The sequence below is a fragment of the Oncorhynchus clarkii genome, unplaced genomic scaffold (assembly GCF_045791955.1).
Source record: "Oncorhynchus clarkii lewisi isolate Uvic-CL-2024 unplaced genomic scaffold, UVic_Ocla_1.0 unplaced_contig_14070_pilon_pilon, whole genome shotgun sequence".
NCBI lineage: Eukaryota > Metazoa > Chordata > Actinopteri > Salmoniformes > Salmonidae > Oncorhynchus > Oncorhynchus clarkii.
The window spans coordinates 92,839-107,726 of NW_027258094.1; the positions used below are offsets into that span (position 1 = coordinate 92,839).

The 14,888-nt window shown below is 45.3% G+C and overlaps 1 protein-coding gene across 3 annotated transcripts in view; it reads right to left on the reverse strand.

The window, feature by feature from the left end:
• The window catches only part of LOC139395358 (neurocalcin-delta A), a 75,024-nt gene that overhangs the window by 25,689 nt on the left and 34,447 nt on the right, over window positions 1–14,888 (reverse strand). For all 3 annotated transcript variants that reach the window (XM_071142925.1, XM_071142924.1, XM_071142923.1), the window contains exons 2-4: window positions 9,763–10,164; window positions 6,469–6,574; window positions 976–1,101 (exon numbers count right to left, since the gene is read on the reverse strand). In XM_071142925.1, the coding sequence (XP_070999026.1) occupies window positions 1,004–1,101; window positions 6,469–6,574; window positions 9,763–10,140 (582 nt within the window). In that variant the 5' untranslated portion in view covers window positions 10,141–10,164 and the 3' untranslated portion in view covers window positions 976–1,003. The remainder of the gene's footprint in view (window positions 1–975; window positions 1,102–6,468; window positions 6,575–9,762; window positions 10,165–14,888) is intronic.

A 14,888-nucleotide genomic window follows, 5' to 3' on the forward strand; every position in this document is an offset into this window, starting at 1 on the left:
TTAGTGGAGGTTGGTGGATGTAACAGACTGGTTAGTGGAGGTTGGTGGATGTAACAGACTGGTTAGTGGATGTAACATACTGGTAAGTGGAGGTTAGTGGATGTAACAGACTGGTTAGTGGAGGTTGGTGGATGTAACAGACTGGTTAGTGGAGGGTGGTGGATGTAACAGACTGGTTAGTGGATGTAACAGACTGGTTAGTGGAGGTTGGTGGATGTAACAGACTGGTTAGTGGAGGTTGGTGGATGTAACAGACTGGTTGGTGGAGGTAACAGACTGGTTAGTGGAGGTTGGTGGATGTAACAGACTGGTTAGTGGAGGTTGGTGGATGTAACAGACTGGTTAGTGGAGGTTGGTGGATGTAACAGACTGGTTAGTGGAGGTTGGTGGATGTAACAGACTGGTTAGTGGAGGTTGGTGGATGTAACAGACTGGTTAGTGGAGGTTGGTGGATGTAACAGACTGGTTAGTGGAGGTTGGTGGACGTAACAGACTGGTTAGTGGAGGTTGGTGGACGTAACAGACTGGTTAGTGGAGGTTGGTGGATGTAACAGACTGGTTGGTGGAGGTAACAGACTGGTTAGTGGAGGTTGGTGGATGTAACAGACTGGTTAGTGGAGGTTGGTGGATGTAACAGACTGGTTGGTGGATGTAACAGACTGGTTAGTGGAGGTTGGTGGATGTAACAGACTGGTTAGTGGAGGTTGGTGGATGTAAAACTGGTTAGTGGAGGTTGGTGGAGGTAACAGACTGGTTAGTGGAGGTTGGTGGATGTAACAGACTGGTTAGTGGAGGTTGGTGGATGTAACAGACTGGTTAGTGGAGGGTGGTGGATGTAACAGACTGGTTAGTGGATGTAACAGACTGGTTAGTGATCCACACAGCATGAGGGGGTCTTCGATCTCACACTAAGGGGTGAGACATACACAGGAATGAAACGAACAGGAAACCTAAATGAATAGAGTGTAGCCTTACATTGTCTTGACCCCCAAGGTAGGGCGGTTTAGAACTGCCCAGCGCTGCTGGGGTCACACTGTAACAGACGCACGATGGAGGGGTCACTTTTAGCCCCTTTAATGAACTCTTCCAGAGACAGTTTACCTGGAGAAACACAACAGGAGACAGTCAGGTTAGATTAACCTGTAATGAACTCTTCCAGAGACAGTTTACCTGGAGAAACACAACAGGAGACAGTCAGGTTAGATTAACCTTTAATGAACCCCCTTAGAGACAGTTTACCTGGAGAAACACAACAACAGGAGACAGTCAGGTTAGATTAACCTTTAATGAACTCTTCCAGAGACAGTTTACCTGGAGAAACTCAACAGGAGACAGTCAGGTTAGATTAACATTTAATGAACCCCCTTAGAGACAGTTTACCTGGAGAAACACAACAGGAGACAGTCAGGTTAGATTAACCTTTAATGAACCCCCTTAGAGACAGTTTACCTGGAGAAACACAACAACAGGAGACAGTCTGGTTAGATTAACCTTTAATGAACTCTTCCAGAGACAGTTTACCTGGAGAAACTCAACAGGAGACAGTCAGGTTAGATTAACATTTAATGAACCCCCTTAGAGACAGTTTACCTGGAGAAACACAACAGGAGACAGTCAGGTTAGATTAACCTTTAATGAACTCTTCCAGAGACAGTTTACCTGGAGAAACACAACAGGAGACAGTCAGGTTAGATTAACCTTTAATGAACTCTTCCAGAGACAGTTTACCTGGAGAAACACAACAGGAGACAGTCAGGTTAGATTAACCTTTAATGAACCCCCTTAGAGACAGTTTACCTGGAGAAACACAACAACAGGAGACAGTCAGGTTAGATTAACCTTTAATGAACTCTTCCAGAGACAGTTTACCTGGAGAAACTCAACAGGAGACAGTCAGGTTAGATTAACATTTAATGAACCCCCTTAGAGACAGTTTACCTGGAGAAACACAACAGGAGACAGTCAGGTTAGATTAACCTTTAATGAACCCCCTTAGAGAGACAGTTTACCTGGAGAAACACAACAGGAGACAGTCAGGTTAGATTAACCTTTAATGAACTCCCTTAGAGACAGTTTACCTGGAGAAACACTAGAGTATATATCATTATCAAATAGAGACCTCGACGTTTGGACAACAATCTGAAAACCATTGAGTAAATAGGTCCCCAACTGGTGGTAACCCTAGAAGTCAGATGTGGGATTATTAACAGCTGGTAACCCTAGTAGTCAGATGTGGGATTATTAACAGGTGGTAACCCTAGTAGTCAGATGTGGGATTATTAACAGGTGGTAACCCTAGTAGTCAGATGTGGGATTATTAACAGGTGGTAACCCTAGTAGTCAGATGTGGGATTATTAACAGGTGGTAACCCTAGTAGTCAGATGTGGGATTATTAACAGGTGGGATTATTAACAGCTGGTAACCCTAGTAGTCAGATGTGGGATTATTAACAGGTGGTAACCCTTGTAGTCAGATGTGGGATTATTAACAGGTGGTAGCCCTAGTAGTCAGATGTGGGATTATTAACAGGTGGTAGCCCTAGTAGTCAGATGTGGGATTATTAACAGGTGGGATTATTAACAGCTGGTAACCCTAGTAGTCAGATGTGGGATTATTAACAGGTGGTAACCCTAGTAGTCAGATGTGGGATTATTAACAGGTGGTAGCCCTAGTAGTCAGATGTGGGATTATTAACAGGTGGTAGCCCTAGTAGTCAGATGTGGGATTATTAACAGGTGGTAGCCCTAGTAGTCAGATGTGGGATTATTAACAGGTGGTAACCCTAGTAGTCAGATGTGGGATTATTAACAGGTGGTAGCCCTAGTAGTCAGATGTGGGATTATTAACAGCTGGTAACCCTAGTAGTCAGATGTGGAATTATTAACAGGTGGTAGCCCTAGTAGTCAGATGTGGGATTATTAACAGCTGGTAACCCTAGTAGTCAGATGTGGGATTATTAACAGGTGGGATTATTAACAGCTGGTAACCCTAGTAGTCAGATGTGGGATTATTAACAGGTGGGATTATTAACAGCTGGTAACCCTAGTAGTCAGATGTGGGATTATTAAACAGGTGGTAACACAGTATCCACATGTTCATATCGTCATACCATCCTTCTCATCCCAGGATTTAGGGTATTACCGGTTTAGCACAGAAGGGGGCGCTAAAAAAAACCAAGAAAAGCCAACTGGGCCTCTATTACCAGAATGCTAACCAAATTACCACAAACTAATAGCAAAATCACATTGACGCTGTTAGCTAAATGCTAACAAGCGAAAAAGTACATAAACGAATTGCAAAGACAAACAAATCCCTCTCATAAAGTTATACAAGCATAGCTAGTAGTTACCGGATGTAGAGTTAAACAAGCATAGTTAGTAGTTACCGGATGTAGAGTTATACAAGCATAGTTAGTAGTTACCGGATGTAGAGTTATACAAGCATAGTTAGTAGTTACCGGATGTAGAGTTATACAAGCATAGTTAGTAGATACCGGATGTAGAGTTAAACAAGCATAGTTAGTAGTTACCGGATGTAGAGTTAAACAAGCATAGTTAGTAGTTACCGGATGTAGAGTTATACAAGCATAGTTAGTAGTTACCGGATGTAGAGTTAAACAAGCATAGTTAGTAGTTACCGGATGTAGAGTTAAACAAGCATAGCTAGTAGTTACCGGATGTAGAGTTAAACAAGCATAGTTAGTAGTTACCGGATGTAGAGTTATACAAGCATTGTTAGTAGTTACCGGATGTAGAGTTAAACAAGCATAGTTAGTAGTTACCGGATGTAGAGTTATACAAGCATAGTTAGTAGTTACCGGATGTAGAGTTATACAAGCATAGCTAGTAGTTACCGGATGTAAAGATATACAAGCATAGTTAGTAGTTACCGGATGTAGAGTTATACAAGCATAGTTAGTAGTTACCGGATGTAGAGTTATACAAGCATAGTTAGTAGTTACCGGATGTAGAGTTATACAAGCATAGTTAGTAGTTACCGGATGTAGAGTTATACAAGCATAGTTAGTAGTTACCGGATGTAGAGTTATACAAGCATAGTTAGTAGTTACCGGATGTAGAGTTATACAAGCATAGTTAGTAGTTACCGGATGTAGAGTTATACAAGCATAGTTAGTAGTTACCGGATGTAGAGTTATACAAGCATAGTTAGTAGATACCGGATGTAGAGTTAAACAAGCATAGTTAGTAGTTACCGGATGTAGAGTTATACAAGCATAGTTAGTAGTTACCGGATGTAGAGTTAAACAAGCATAGTTAGTAGTTACCGGATGTAGAGTTATACAAGCATAGTTAGTAGTTACCGGATGTAGAGTTAAACAAGCATAGTTAGTAGTTACCGGATGTAGAGTTATACAAGCATAGTTAGTAGTTACCGGATGTAGAGTTATACAAGCATAGTTAGTGTACATCCGGTAACACTAACACGGTATACCCTATACCAGTACACTAACACGGTATACCCTATACCCTATACCAGTACACTAACACGGTATACCCTATACCAGTACACTAACACGGTATACCCTATACCAGTACACTAACACGGTATACCCTATACCAACACACTAACACGGTATACCCTATACCAGTACACTAACACGGTATACCCTATACCAACACACTAACACGGTATACCCTATACCAGTACACTAACACGGTATACCCTATACCAATACACTAACACGGTATACCCTATACCAGTACACTAACACGGTATTCCCTATACCAGTACACTAACACGGTATACCCTATACCAGTACACTAACACGGTATACCCCATACCAACACACTAACACGGTATACCCTATACCAGTACACTAACACGGTATACCCTATACCAGTAAACTAACACGGTATACCCTATACCAGTACACTAACACGGTATACCCTATACCAACACACTAACACGGTATACCCTATACCAGTACACTAACACGGTATACCCTATACCAGTACACTAACACGGTATACCCTATACCAGTAAACTAACACGGTATACCCTATACCAGTACACTAACACGGTATACCCCATACCAACACACTAACACGGTATACCCTATACCAGTACACTAACACGGTATACCCTATACCCTATACCAATACACTAACACAGTATACCCTATACCAATACACTAACACGGTATACCCTATACCAATACACTAACACGGTATACCCTATACCAGTACACTAACACGGTATACCCTATACCAACACACTAACACGGTATACCCTATACCAGTACACTAACACGGCATACCCTATACCAGTACACTAACACGGCATACCCTATACCAGTACACTAACACGGTATACCCTATACCAGTACACTAACACGGTATACCCTATACCAGTACACTAACACGGTATACACTATACCAGTACACTAACACGGTATACCCTATACCCCATACCAGTACACTAACACAGTATACCCTATACCAGTACACCAACACGGTATACCCTATACCAGTACACTAACACGGTATACCCTATACCCTATACCAATACACTAACAAAGTATACCCTATACCAATACACTAACACGGTATACCCTATACCCTATACCAGTACACTAACACAGTATACCCTATACCAGTACACTAACACGGTATACCCTATACCAGTACACTAACACGGTATACCCTATACCCTATACCAATACACTAACACGGTATACCCTATACCAGTACACTAACACGGTATACCCTATACCCTATACCAATACACTAACACAGTATACCCTATACCAATACACTAACACAGTATACCCTATACCAATACACTAACACGGTATACCCTATACCCTATACCAGTACACTAACACAGTATACCCTATACCAGTACACTAACACAGTATACCCTATACCAGTACACTAACACGGTATACCCTATACCAATACACTAACACGGTATACCCTATACCAGTACACTAACACGGTATACCCTATACCCTATACCAATACACTAACACAGTGTACCCTATACCAATACACTAACACAGTATACCCTATACCAATACACTAACACGGTATACCCTATACCCTATACCAGTACACTAACACGGTATACCCTATACCAGTACACTAACACGGTATACCCTATACCAGTACACTAACACGGTATACCCTATACCAATACACTAACACGGTATACCCTATACCAGTACACTAACACGGTATACCCTATACCAGTACACTAACACGGTATACCCTATACCAGTACACTAACACGGTATACCCTATACCAGTACACTAACACGGTATACCCTATACCAGTACACTAACACGGTATACCCTATACCAATACACTAATACGGTATACCCTATACCAGTACACTAACACGGTATACCCTATACCAGTACACTAACACGGTATACCCTATACCAGTACACTCCCTCTATTGGCTGCCACTGTAGGCTGTAATGTGTGTATGAGATGAGATGTACCGTCTCTGTTGGTGTCCATCTGTCTGAAGATCTTCTCTGTTCTCTTCTCTGGAGTAGACTCATCCTCTGGCATCTTCATCACAGACGACACCATCTTATAGATCGCCTGGAGAATAAACACACAGACACCATCTTATAGATCACCTGGAGAATTAAACACACAGACACCATCTTATAGATCACCTGGAGAATTAAACACACAGACACCATCTTATAGATCACCTGGAGAATAAACACACAGACACCATCTTATAGATCACCTGGAGAATTAAACACACAGACATCCTGGAGAATTAAACACACAGACACCATCTTATAGATCACCTGGAGAATTAAACACACAGACACCATCTTATAGACCACCTGGAGAATTAAACACACAGACACCATCTTATAGATCACCTGGAGAATTAAACACACAGACACCATCTTATAGATCACCTGGAAAATTAAACACACAGACACCATCTTATAGATCACCTGGAGAATTAAACACACAGACACCATCTTATAGATCACCTGGAGAATTAAACACACAGACACCATCTTATAGACCACCTGGAGAATTAAACACACAGACACCATCTTATAGATCACCTGGAGAATTAAACACACAGACACCATCTTATAGATCACCTGGAGAATTAAACACACAGACACCATCTTATAGATCACCTGGAGAATTAAACACACAGACACCATCTTATAGATCACCTGGAGAATTAAACACACAGACACCATCTTATAGACCACCTGGAGAATTAAACACACAGACACCATCTTATAGATCACCTGGATAATTAAACACACAGACACCATCTTATAGATCACCTGGAGAATTAAACACACAGACACCATTTTATAGATCACCTGGAGAATTAAACACACAGACACCATCTTATAGACCACCTGGAGAATTAAACACACAGACACCATCTTATAGATCACCTGGAGAATTAAACACACAGACACCATCTTATAGATCACCTGGAGAATTAAACACACAGACACCATCTTATAGACCACCTGGAGAATTAAACACACAGACACCATCTTATAGATCACCTGGAGAATTAAACACACAGACATCATCTTATAGATCACCTGGAGAATTAAACACACAGACACCATCTTGTACCCTGAACAAAAATATAAACACAACATGTAAAATGTTGGTCTCATGAGCTGAAATAAAAGATCCCAGAAATGTAAAAAAAAAATTTAAAAAATGGAGCGATAATATTTTTGTTCAGTATAGATGTCTACAAATAACAATGAATCTCTAAATGTTCCATGATGATAAAATGAGATCTTCACTCTGCAACACGGTCTGGAAGGTTCTATTGGAGGAATATGGTCTGGAAGGTTCTATTGGAGGAATATGGTCTGGAAGGTTCTATTGGAGGAATATGGTCCAGACTACGGCTCTGCAACACGGTCTGGAAGGTTCTATTGGAGGAATATGGTCTGGAAGGTTCTATTGGAGGAATATGGTCTGGAAGGTTCTATTGGAGGAATATGGTCTGGAAGGTTATATTGGAGGAATAAGGTCTGGAAGGTTCTATTGGAGGAATATGGTCTGGAAGGTTCTATTGGAGGAATATGGTCTGGAAGGTTATATTGGAGGAATAAGGTCTGGAAGGTTATATTGGAGGAATAAGGTCTGGAAGGTTCTATTGGAGGAATATGGTCTGGAAGGTTATATTGGAGGAATAAGGTCTGGAAGGTTCTATTGGAGGAATATGGTCTGGAAGGTTCTATTGGAGGAATATGGTCTGGAAGGTTCTATTGGAGGAATATGGTCTGGAAGGTTCTATTGGAGGAATATGGTCCAGACTACGGCTCTGCAACAGTCTGGAAGGTTCTATTGGAGGAATATGGTCTGGAAGGTTATATTGGAGGAATATGGTCCAGACTATGGCTCTGCAACACGGTCTGGAAGGTTCTATTGGAGGAATATGGTCTGGAAGGTTCTATTGGAGGAATATGGTCCAGACTACGGCTCTGCAACACGGTCTGGAAGGTTATATTGGAGGAATAAGGTCTCGAAGGTTCTATTGGAGGAATATGGTCTGGAAGGTTCTATTGGAGGAATACGACTACGGCATTGCCAGTGATAATGGCATTGTCAGGAAATACTTGAATCCTTAGTCAATTATTTTTCTCTAAGTCTTTCTCTGCTAGATACATGGCCATAGGAAAGTCTTTAGAGTAAATTACCTGTTGAAACAGTACATGTAGCAGAGGGACTGTCTGCCAGCGAGCTGGGAGCTCGGACTGGTCTGGGACTGGGAGCTAGGACTGGTCTGGGACGGAGCTAGGACTGGTCTGGGACGGAGCTAGGACTGGTCTGGGACGGAGCTAGGACTGGTCTGGGAGCTAGGACTGGTCTGGGACTGGGAGCTAGGACTGGTCTGGGACTGGGAGCTAGGACTGGTCTGGGACTGGGAGCTATGACTGGTCTGGGACTGGGAGCTATGACTGGTCTGGGACTGGGAGCTAGGACTGGTCTGGGACTGGGAGCTAGGACTGGTCTGGGACTGGGAGCTAGGACTGGTCTGGGACTGTCTGCCAGCGGGCTGGGAGCTCGATCTGGTCTGGGACTGGGAGCTAGGACTGGTCTGGGACTGGGAGCTAGGACGGAGCTAGGACTGGTCGGGGACGGAGCTAGGACTGAGCTAGGACTGGTCTGGGACTGTCTGCCAGCGGGCTGGGAGCTAGGACTGGTCTGGGACTGTCTGCCAGCGGGCTGGGAGCTCAAACTGGTCTGGGACTGTCTGCCAGAGGGCTGGGAGCTAGGACTGGTTTGGGACTGGGAGCTAGAACTGGTCTGGGACTGGGAGCTCGGACTGGTCTGGGACTGGGAACTCGGACTGGTCTGGGACTGGGAACTCGGACTGGTCTGGGACTGGGAACTCGGACTGGTCTGGGACTGGGAACTCGGACTGGTCTGGGACTGGGAACTCGGACTGGTCTGGGACTTGGAACTCGGACTGGTCTGGGAGTGTCTCCCAGCGGGCTGGGAGCTAGGTCTGGTCTGGGACTGTCTCCCAGCGGGCTGGCAGCTCTAACTGGTCTGGGACTGTCTGCCAGCGGGATGGGAGCTAGGACTGGTCTGGGACTGTCTCCCAGCGGGCTGGCAGCTCTAACTGGTCTGGGAATGTCTGCCAGCGGGATGGGAGCTCCAGCATCTCAGACATGCTCATGCATCTGTTCCCATCCAGGTCGTGCATACCGTGCCTACAAATAACTCACACCAGAACTACAAATCCCAGCTCTCTGTTCCTGCCTCACCTGTACGATCTCCAGCATCTCAGACTTGCTGATGTATCCGTTCCCGTCCAGGTCGTACATGCTGAAGGCCCACTTCAATTTCTGCTCCAGCTTGCCCCGCGAAGTGACGCTCAGGGCGATGATGAACTCCCGGAAGTCTATCGTCCCGTCCCCGTTGGCGTCGAAGGTGCGGAAGACGTGCTCTGCGAACTTGGAGGCGTCTCCGTAAGGGAAGAAGTTACCGTAGATCTTCTTAAACTCCTCCATGGAGAGGTTCCCGCTGGGGCAGTCCCTCAGGAAGCCCTTATACCACTCCTGAATCTCATGCTCTGTGAAGTCCGTGCTCTCCAGCAGATCCTGCATCACCTCAGGGCGGAGTTTGCTGTTCTGCTTCCCCATGACTGGTGGTTACTATAGTAACAGCTGGAAGAGAGAGAGAGAGAGGGGAAACAGAAGCTGAGAAAAGGAGAGGAAGATGTCCACTAGTACTGAAGACCATGATGATAACAGCTAACAGAAAGAACAACATGTTGGCTGTATGTTGACGGCTGTACAGAGAAATTAGAGATGCACATCCTACAAGACACAGGAGAAGAAAAAGGACCCACAACGTATGTTTGGTTGTTTGCATATCAAAGAAAGCTTCATTAGAAGACTACTTAGTTATCAGAGCAGCAAAGTAAGCAGACAGAACAGTATCGCTCTACTGCTATGCAACCAAACCGCCTGTATCCTTCTAAGGTACCCTCATTGTGGAACGAGGGAGAAGTGTACTTCACTGTGCCCAGGAGTCTTCACATGCTCAAATGTAACCAAACATATTGTTCTGTCTGAAGTGATGGAATATTCCATGCAGACAGACAGACAGAAATATGTCCATGTACTGAACGTAAGGCTGTAGAAAACACCTGGAGACAGACACTACTGAACGTAAGGCTGTAGAAAACACCTGGAGACAGACACTACTGAACCTACGGCTGTAGAAAACACCTGGAGACAGACACTACTGAACGTAAGGCTGTAGAAAACACCTGGAGACAGACACTACTGAACGTACGGCTGTAGTAAACACCTGGAGACAGACACTACTGAACGTAAGGCTGTAGAAAACACCTGGAGACAGACACTACTGAACGTAAGGCTGTAGAAAACACCTGGAGACAGACACTACTGAACGTACGGCTGTAGTAAACACCTGGAGACAAACACTACTGAACGTATGGCTGTAGAAAACACCTGGAGACAGACACTACTGAACGTACGGCTGTAGAAAACACCTGGAGACAGACACTACTGAACGTATGGCTGTAGAAAACACCTGGAGACAGACACTACTGAACGTATGGCTGTAGAAAACACCTGGAGACAGACACTACTGAACGTAAGGCTGTAGAAAACACCTGGAGACAGACACTACTGAACGTATGGCTGTAGAAAACACCTGGAGACAGACACTACTGAACCTACGGCTGTAGAAAACACCTGGAGACAGACACTACTGAACGTATGGCTGTAGAAAACACCTGGAGACAGACACTACTGAACGTATGGCTGTAGAAAACACCTGGAGACAGACACTACTGAACCTACGGCTGTAGAAAACACCTGGAGACAGACACTACTGAACGTAAGGCTGTAGTACGGCTGTAGAAAACACCTGGAGACAGACACTACTGAACGTATGGAGGCTGTAGAAAACACCTGGAGACAGACACTACTGAACCTACGGCTGTAGAAAACACCTGGAGACAGACACTACTGAACCTATGGCTGTAGAAAACACCTGGAGACAGACACTACTGAACGGGTACGGCTGTAGAAAACACCTGGAGACAGACACTACTGAACGTATGGCTGTAGAAAACACCTGGAGACAGACACTACTGAACGTAAGGCTGTAGAAAACACCTGGAGACAGACACTACTGAACGTAAGGCTGTAGAAAACACCTGGAGACAGACACTACTGAACCTACGGCTGTAGAAAACACCTGGAGACAGACACTACTGAACGTAAGGCTGTAGAAAACACCTGGAGACAGACACTACTGAACCTACGGCTGTAGAAAACACCTGGAGACAGACACTACTGAACGCTAGCTTGCCTAGAGAACACGTGATAAAGGTGCTGAGATCATACTACAGAACTATAACAGTTGACAGAGCGATGAGTCATACTACAGAACTATAACAGTTGACAGAGCGATGAGTCATACTACAGAACTATAACAGTTGACAGAGCGATGAGTCATAAGGGACCACTAAAAGCTACCTGGCTCCTTCCTCCTCATGATGAGACAAGAGAAGTAAATTCACAAAATCCACCACTTCAGTGCAAGACACCACTTCATAACAAACTCAACTTCACAAAGCTCATAGGTCATTTACCGCTCAAGAGAAACAAGACACACTAAGTTCAGCACCAAACCCAACTTCATCAAGTTCCTAAGTGGTTTCCGGATGGGCCTTACACAGTACAGCTCTAGAGAAGGGCTGGTAGATCGTCTACTATGTACCAGACAGAGCTGAGGCCTTATACAGGACAGCTCTAGAGAAGGGCTGGTAGATCGTCTACTATGTACCAGACAGAGCTGAGGCCTTACACAGTGCACCTCTAGAGAAGGGCTGGTAGATCGTCTAAGCTGAGGCCTTACACAGTGCAGCTCTAGAGAAGGGCTGGTAGATCGTCTAAGCTGAGGCCTTACACAGTGCAGCTCTAGAGAAGGGCTGGTAGATCGTCTAAGCTGAGGCCTTACACAGTGCACCTCTAGAGAAGGGCTGGTAGAGCGTCTAAGCTGAGGCCTTAAACAGTGCACCTCTAGAGAAGGGCTGGTAGAGCGTCTAAGCTGAGGCCTTACACAGTACAGCTCTAGAGAAGGGCTGGTAGAGCGTCTAAGCTGAGGCCTTACACAGTGCAGCTCTAGAGAAGGGCTGGTAGATCGTCTACTATGTACCAGATAGAGCTGAGGCCTTACACAGTGCACCTCTAGAGAAGGGCTGGTAGAGCGTCTAAGCTGAGGCCTTACACAGTGCAGCTCTAGAGAAAGGCTTGAATGTAGTTTGCATACACTTAGGTTGGAGTCATTTAAACTCGTTTTTCAACCACTCCACATATTTCTTGTTAACAAACTATAGTTTGGCAAGTCGGTTAGGACATCTACTTTGTGCATTACACAAGAGTAATTTTTCCAACAATTGTTTACAGACAGATTATTTAATTTATAATTCACTGTGTCACAATTCCAGTGGGTCAGAAGTTTACATACACTAAGATTACTGTGCCTTTAAACAGCTTGGAAAATTCCAGAAAATTATGTCACGGCTTTAGAAGCTTCTGATAGGCTAATTGACATAATGAGTCAATTGGAGGTGAACCTGTGGATGTATTTCAAGGCCTACCTTCAAACTCAGTGCCTCATTGCTTGACAAATCAAAAGAAATTAGCCAAGACCTCAGAAAAATAACTGTAGACCTCCACACGTCTGGTTCATTCAATTTCCTGAAGGTACCACGTTCATCTGTACAAACAATAGTTACGCAACACCATGGGACCACATTCCACATTCTTAAAATAAAGTGGTGAGCCTAACTGACCTAAGACACGGAATTTTTACTAGGATTAAATGTCAGGAATTGTGAAAAACTGTCTGAAGGTGAATGTAAACTTCCGACTTCCAACTGTATGAACCAGACAGCTGCGGAGTAGAGGAGTCTGTCCTCAGGAGAATGTGTTCATCCTCCTCTCAGCGGCCGGAAAGTCTGTCTCATATCACAACGTCTCTGACGTTTCCTACTTTAAAAAAAAAAATAGACCCTTTTTCGTGGTATCCAATTGGTAGTAGTTACAGTCTTGTCTCATCGCTGCAACTCCAGTACGGACTCGGGAGAGGCGAAAGTCGAGAGCCGTGCGTTCTCCGAATCACCACCGAACCAAGCTTCTTGACACAATGCCCACTTAACCCGGAAGCCAGCCGCACCAATGTGTCGGAGGAAATACCGTACACCTGGCGACCGTGTCAGCGTGCCCGGCCCGCCAACAGGAGTCGCTAGTTAGTGCGCGATGGGAAAAGGACATTCCTGCCGGCCAAACCCTCCCCTAACCCAGACGACGCTGGGCCAAACCCTCCCCTAACCCAGACGACGCTGGGCCAAACCCTCCCCTAACCCGGACGACACTGAGCCAAACCCTCCCCTAACCCGGACGACACTGGGCCAAACCCTCCCCTAACCCGGACGACGCTGGGCCAAACCCTCCCCTAACCCCGGACGACGCTGGGCCAAACCCATGGACAGAGACAGGAGAGGAGACATGGACAGGGAGAGGAGACATGGACAGGGAGAGGAGACATGGACAGAGACAGGAGAGGAGACATGGACAGAGACAGGAGACACCCGTTAGGATCTCTCCACCTCCCCTAGAGAGACAGGACACCCGTTAGGATCTCTCCACCTCCCCTAGAGAGACAGGACACCCGTTAGGATCTCTCCACCTCCCCTAGAGAGAGACACTCAGCATTCTGGAGACCTTTAAACTGCCGCCTGGTTCTCTCAGTAGTTGCCATGGAAACCTCCAGCACAGACTAGAGACCATTGATAAGCTGTAAAAACACCCTGAGAGTGAGGGGAGATGGAGGGAGGAAAAATGGAGAGAAGGAAGGGAGGAGATATGGAGGGAGGGGGTATGGAAGGAGATATGTAGGGAACGGAGGAGATATGGAGGGAGGGGATATGGAAGGAGATATGTAGGGAACGGAGGAGATATGGAGGGAGGGGATATGGGAGGAGATATGTATGGAACGGAGGAGATATGGAGGGAGGGGATATGGGAGGGGATATGGAAGGAACGGAGGAGATATGGAGGGAGGGGGTATGGGAGGGGATATGGAAGGAGATCTGGAGGGAGGGAGGAGATATGTAGGGAACGGAGGAGATATGTAGGGAGGGGTTATGGGAGGGGATATGGAAGGAGATCTGGAGGGAGGGAGGAGATATGTAGGGAACGGAGGAGATATGTAGGGAGGGGGTATGGGAGGGGATATGGAAGGAGATCTGGAGGGAGGGAGGAGATATGTAGGGAACGGAGGAGATATGTAGGGAGGGGATATGGGAGGGGATATGGAAGGAGATCTGGAGGGAGGGAGGAGATAT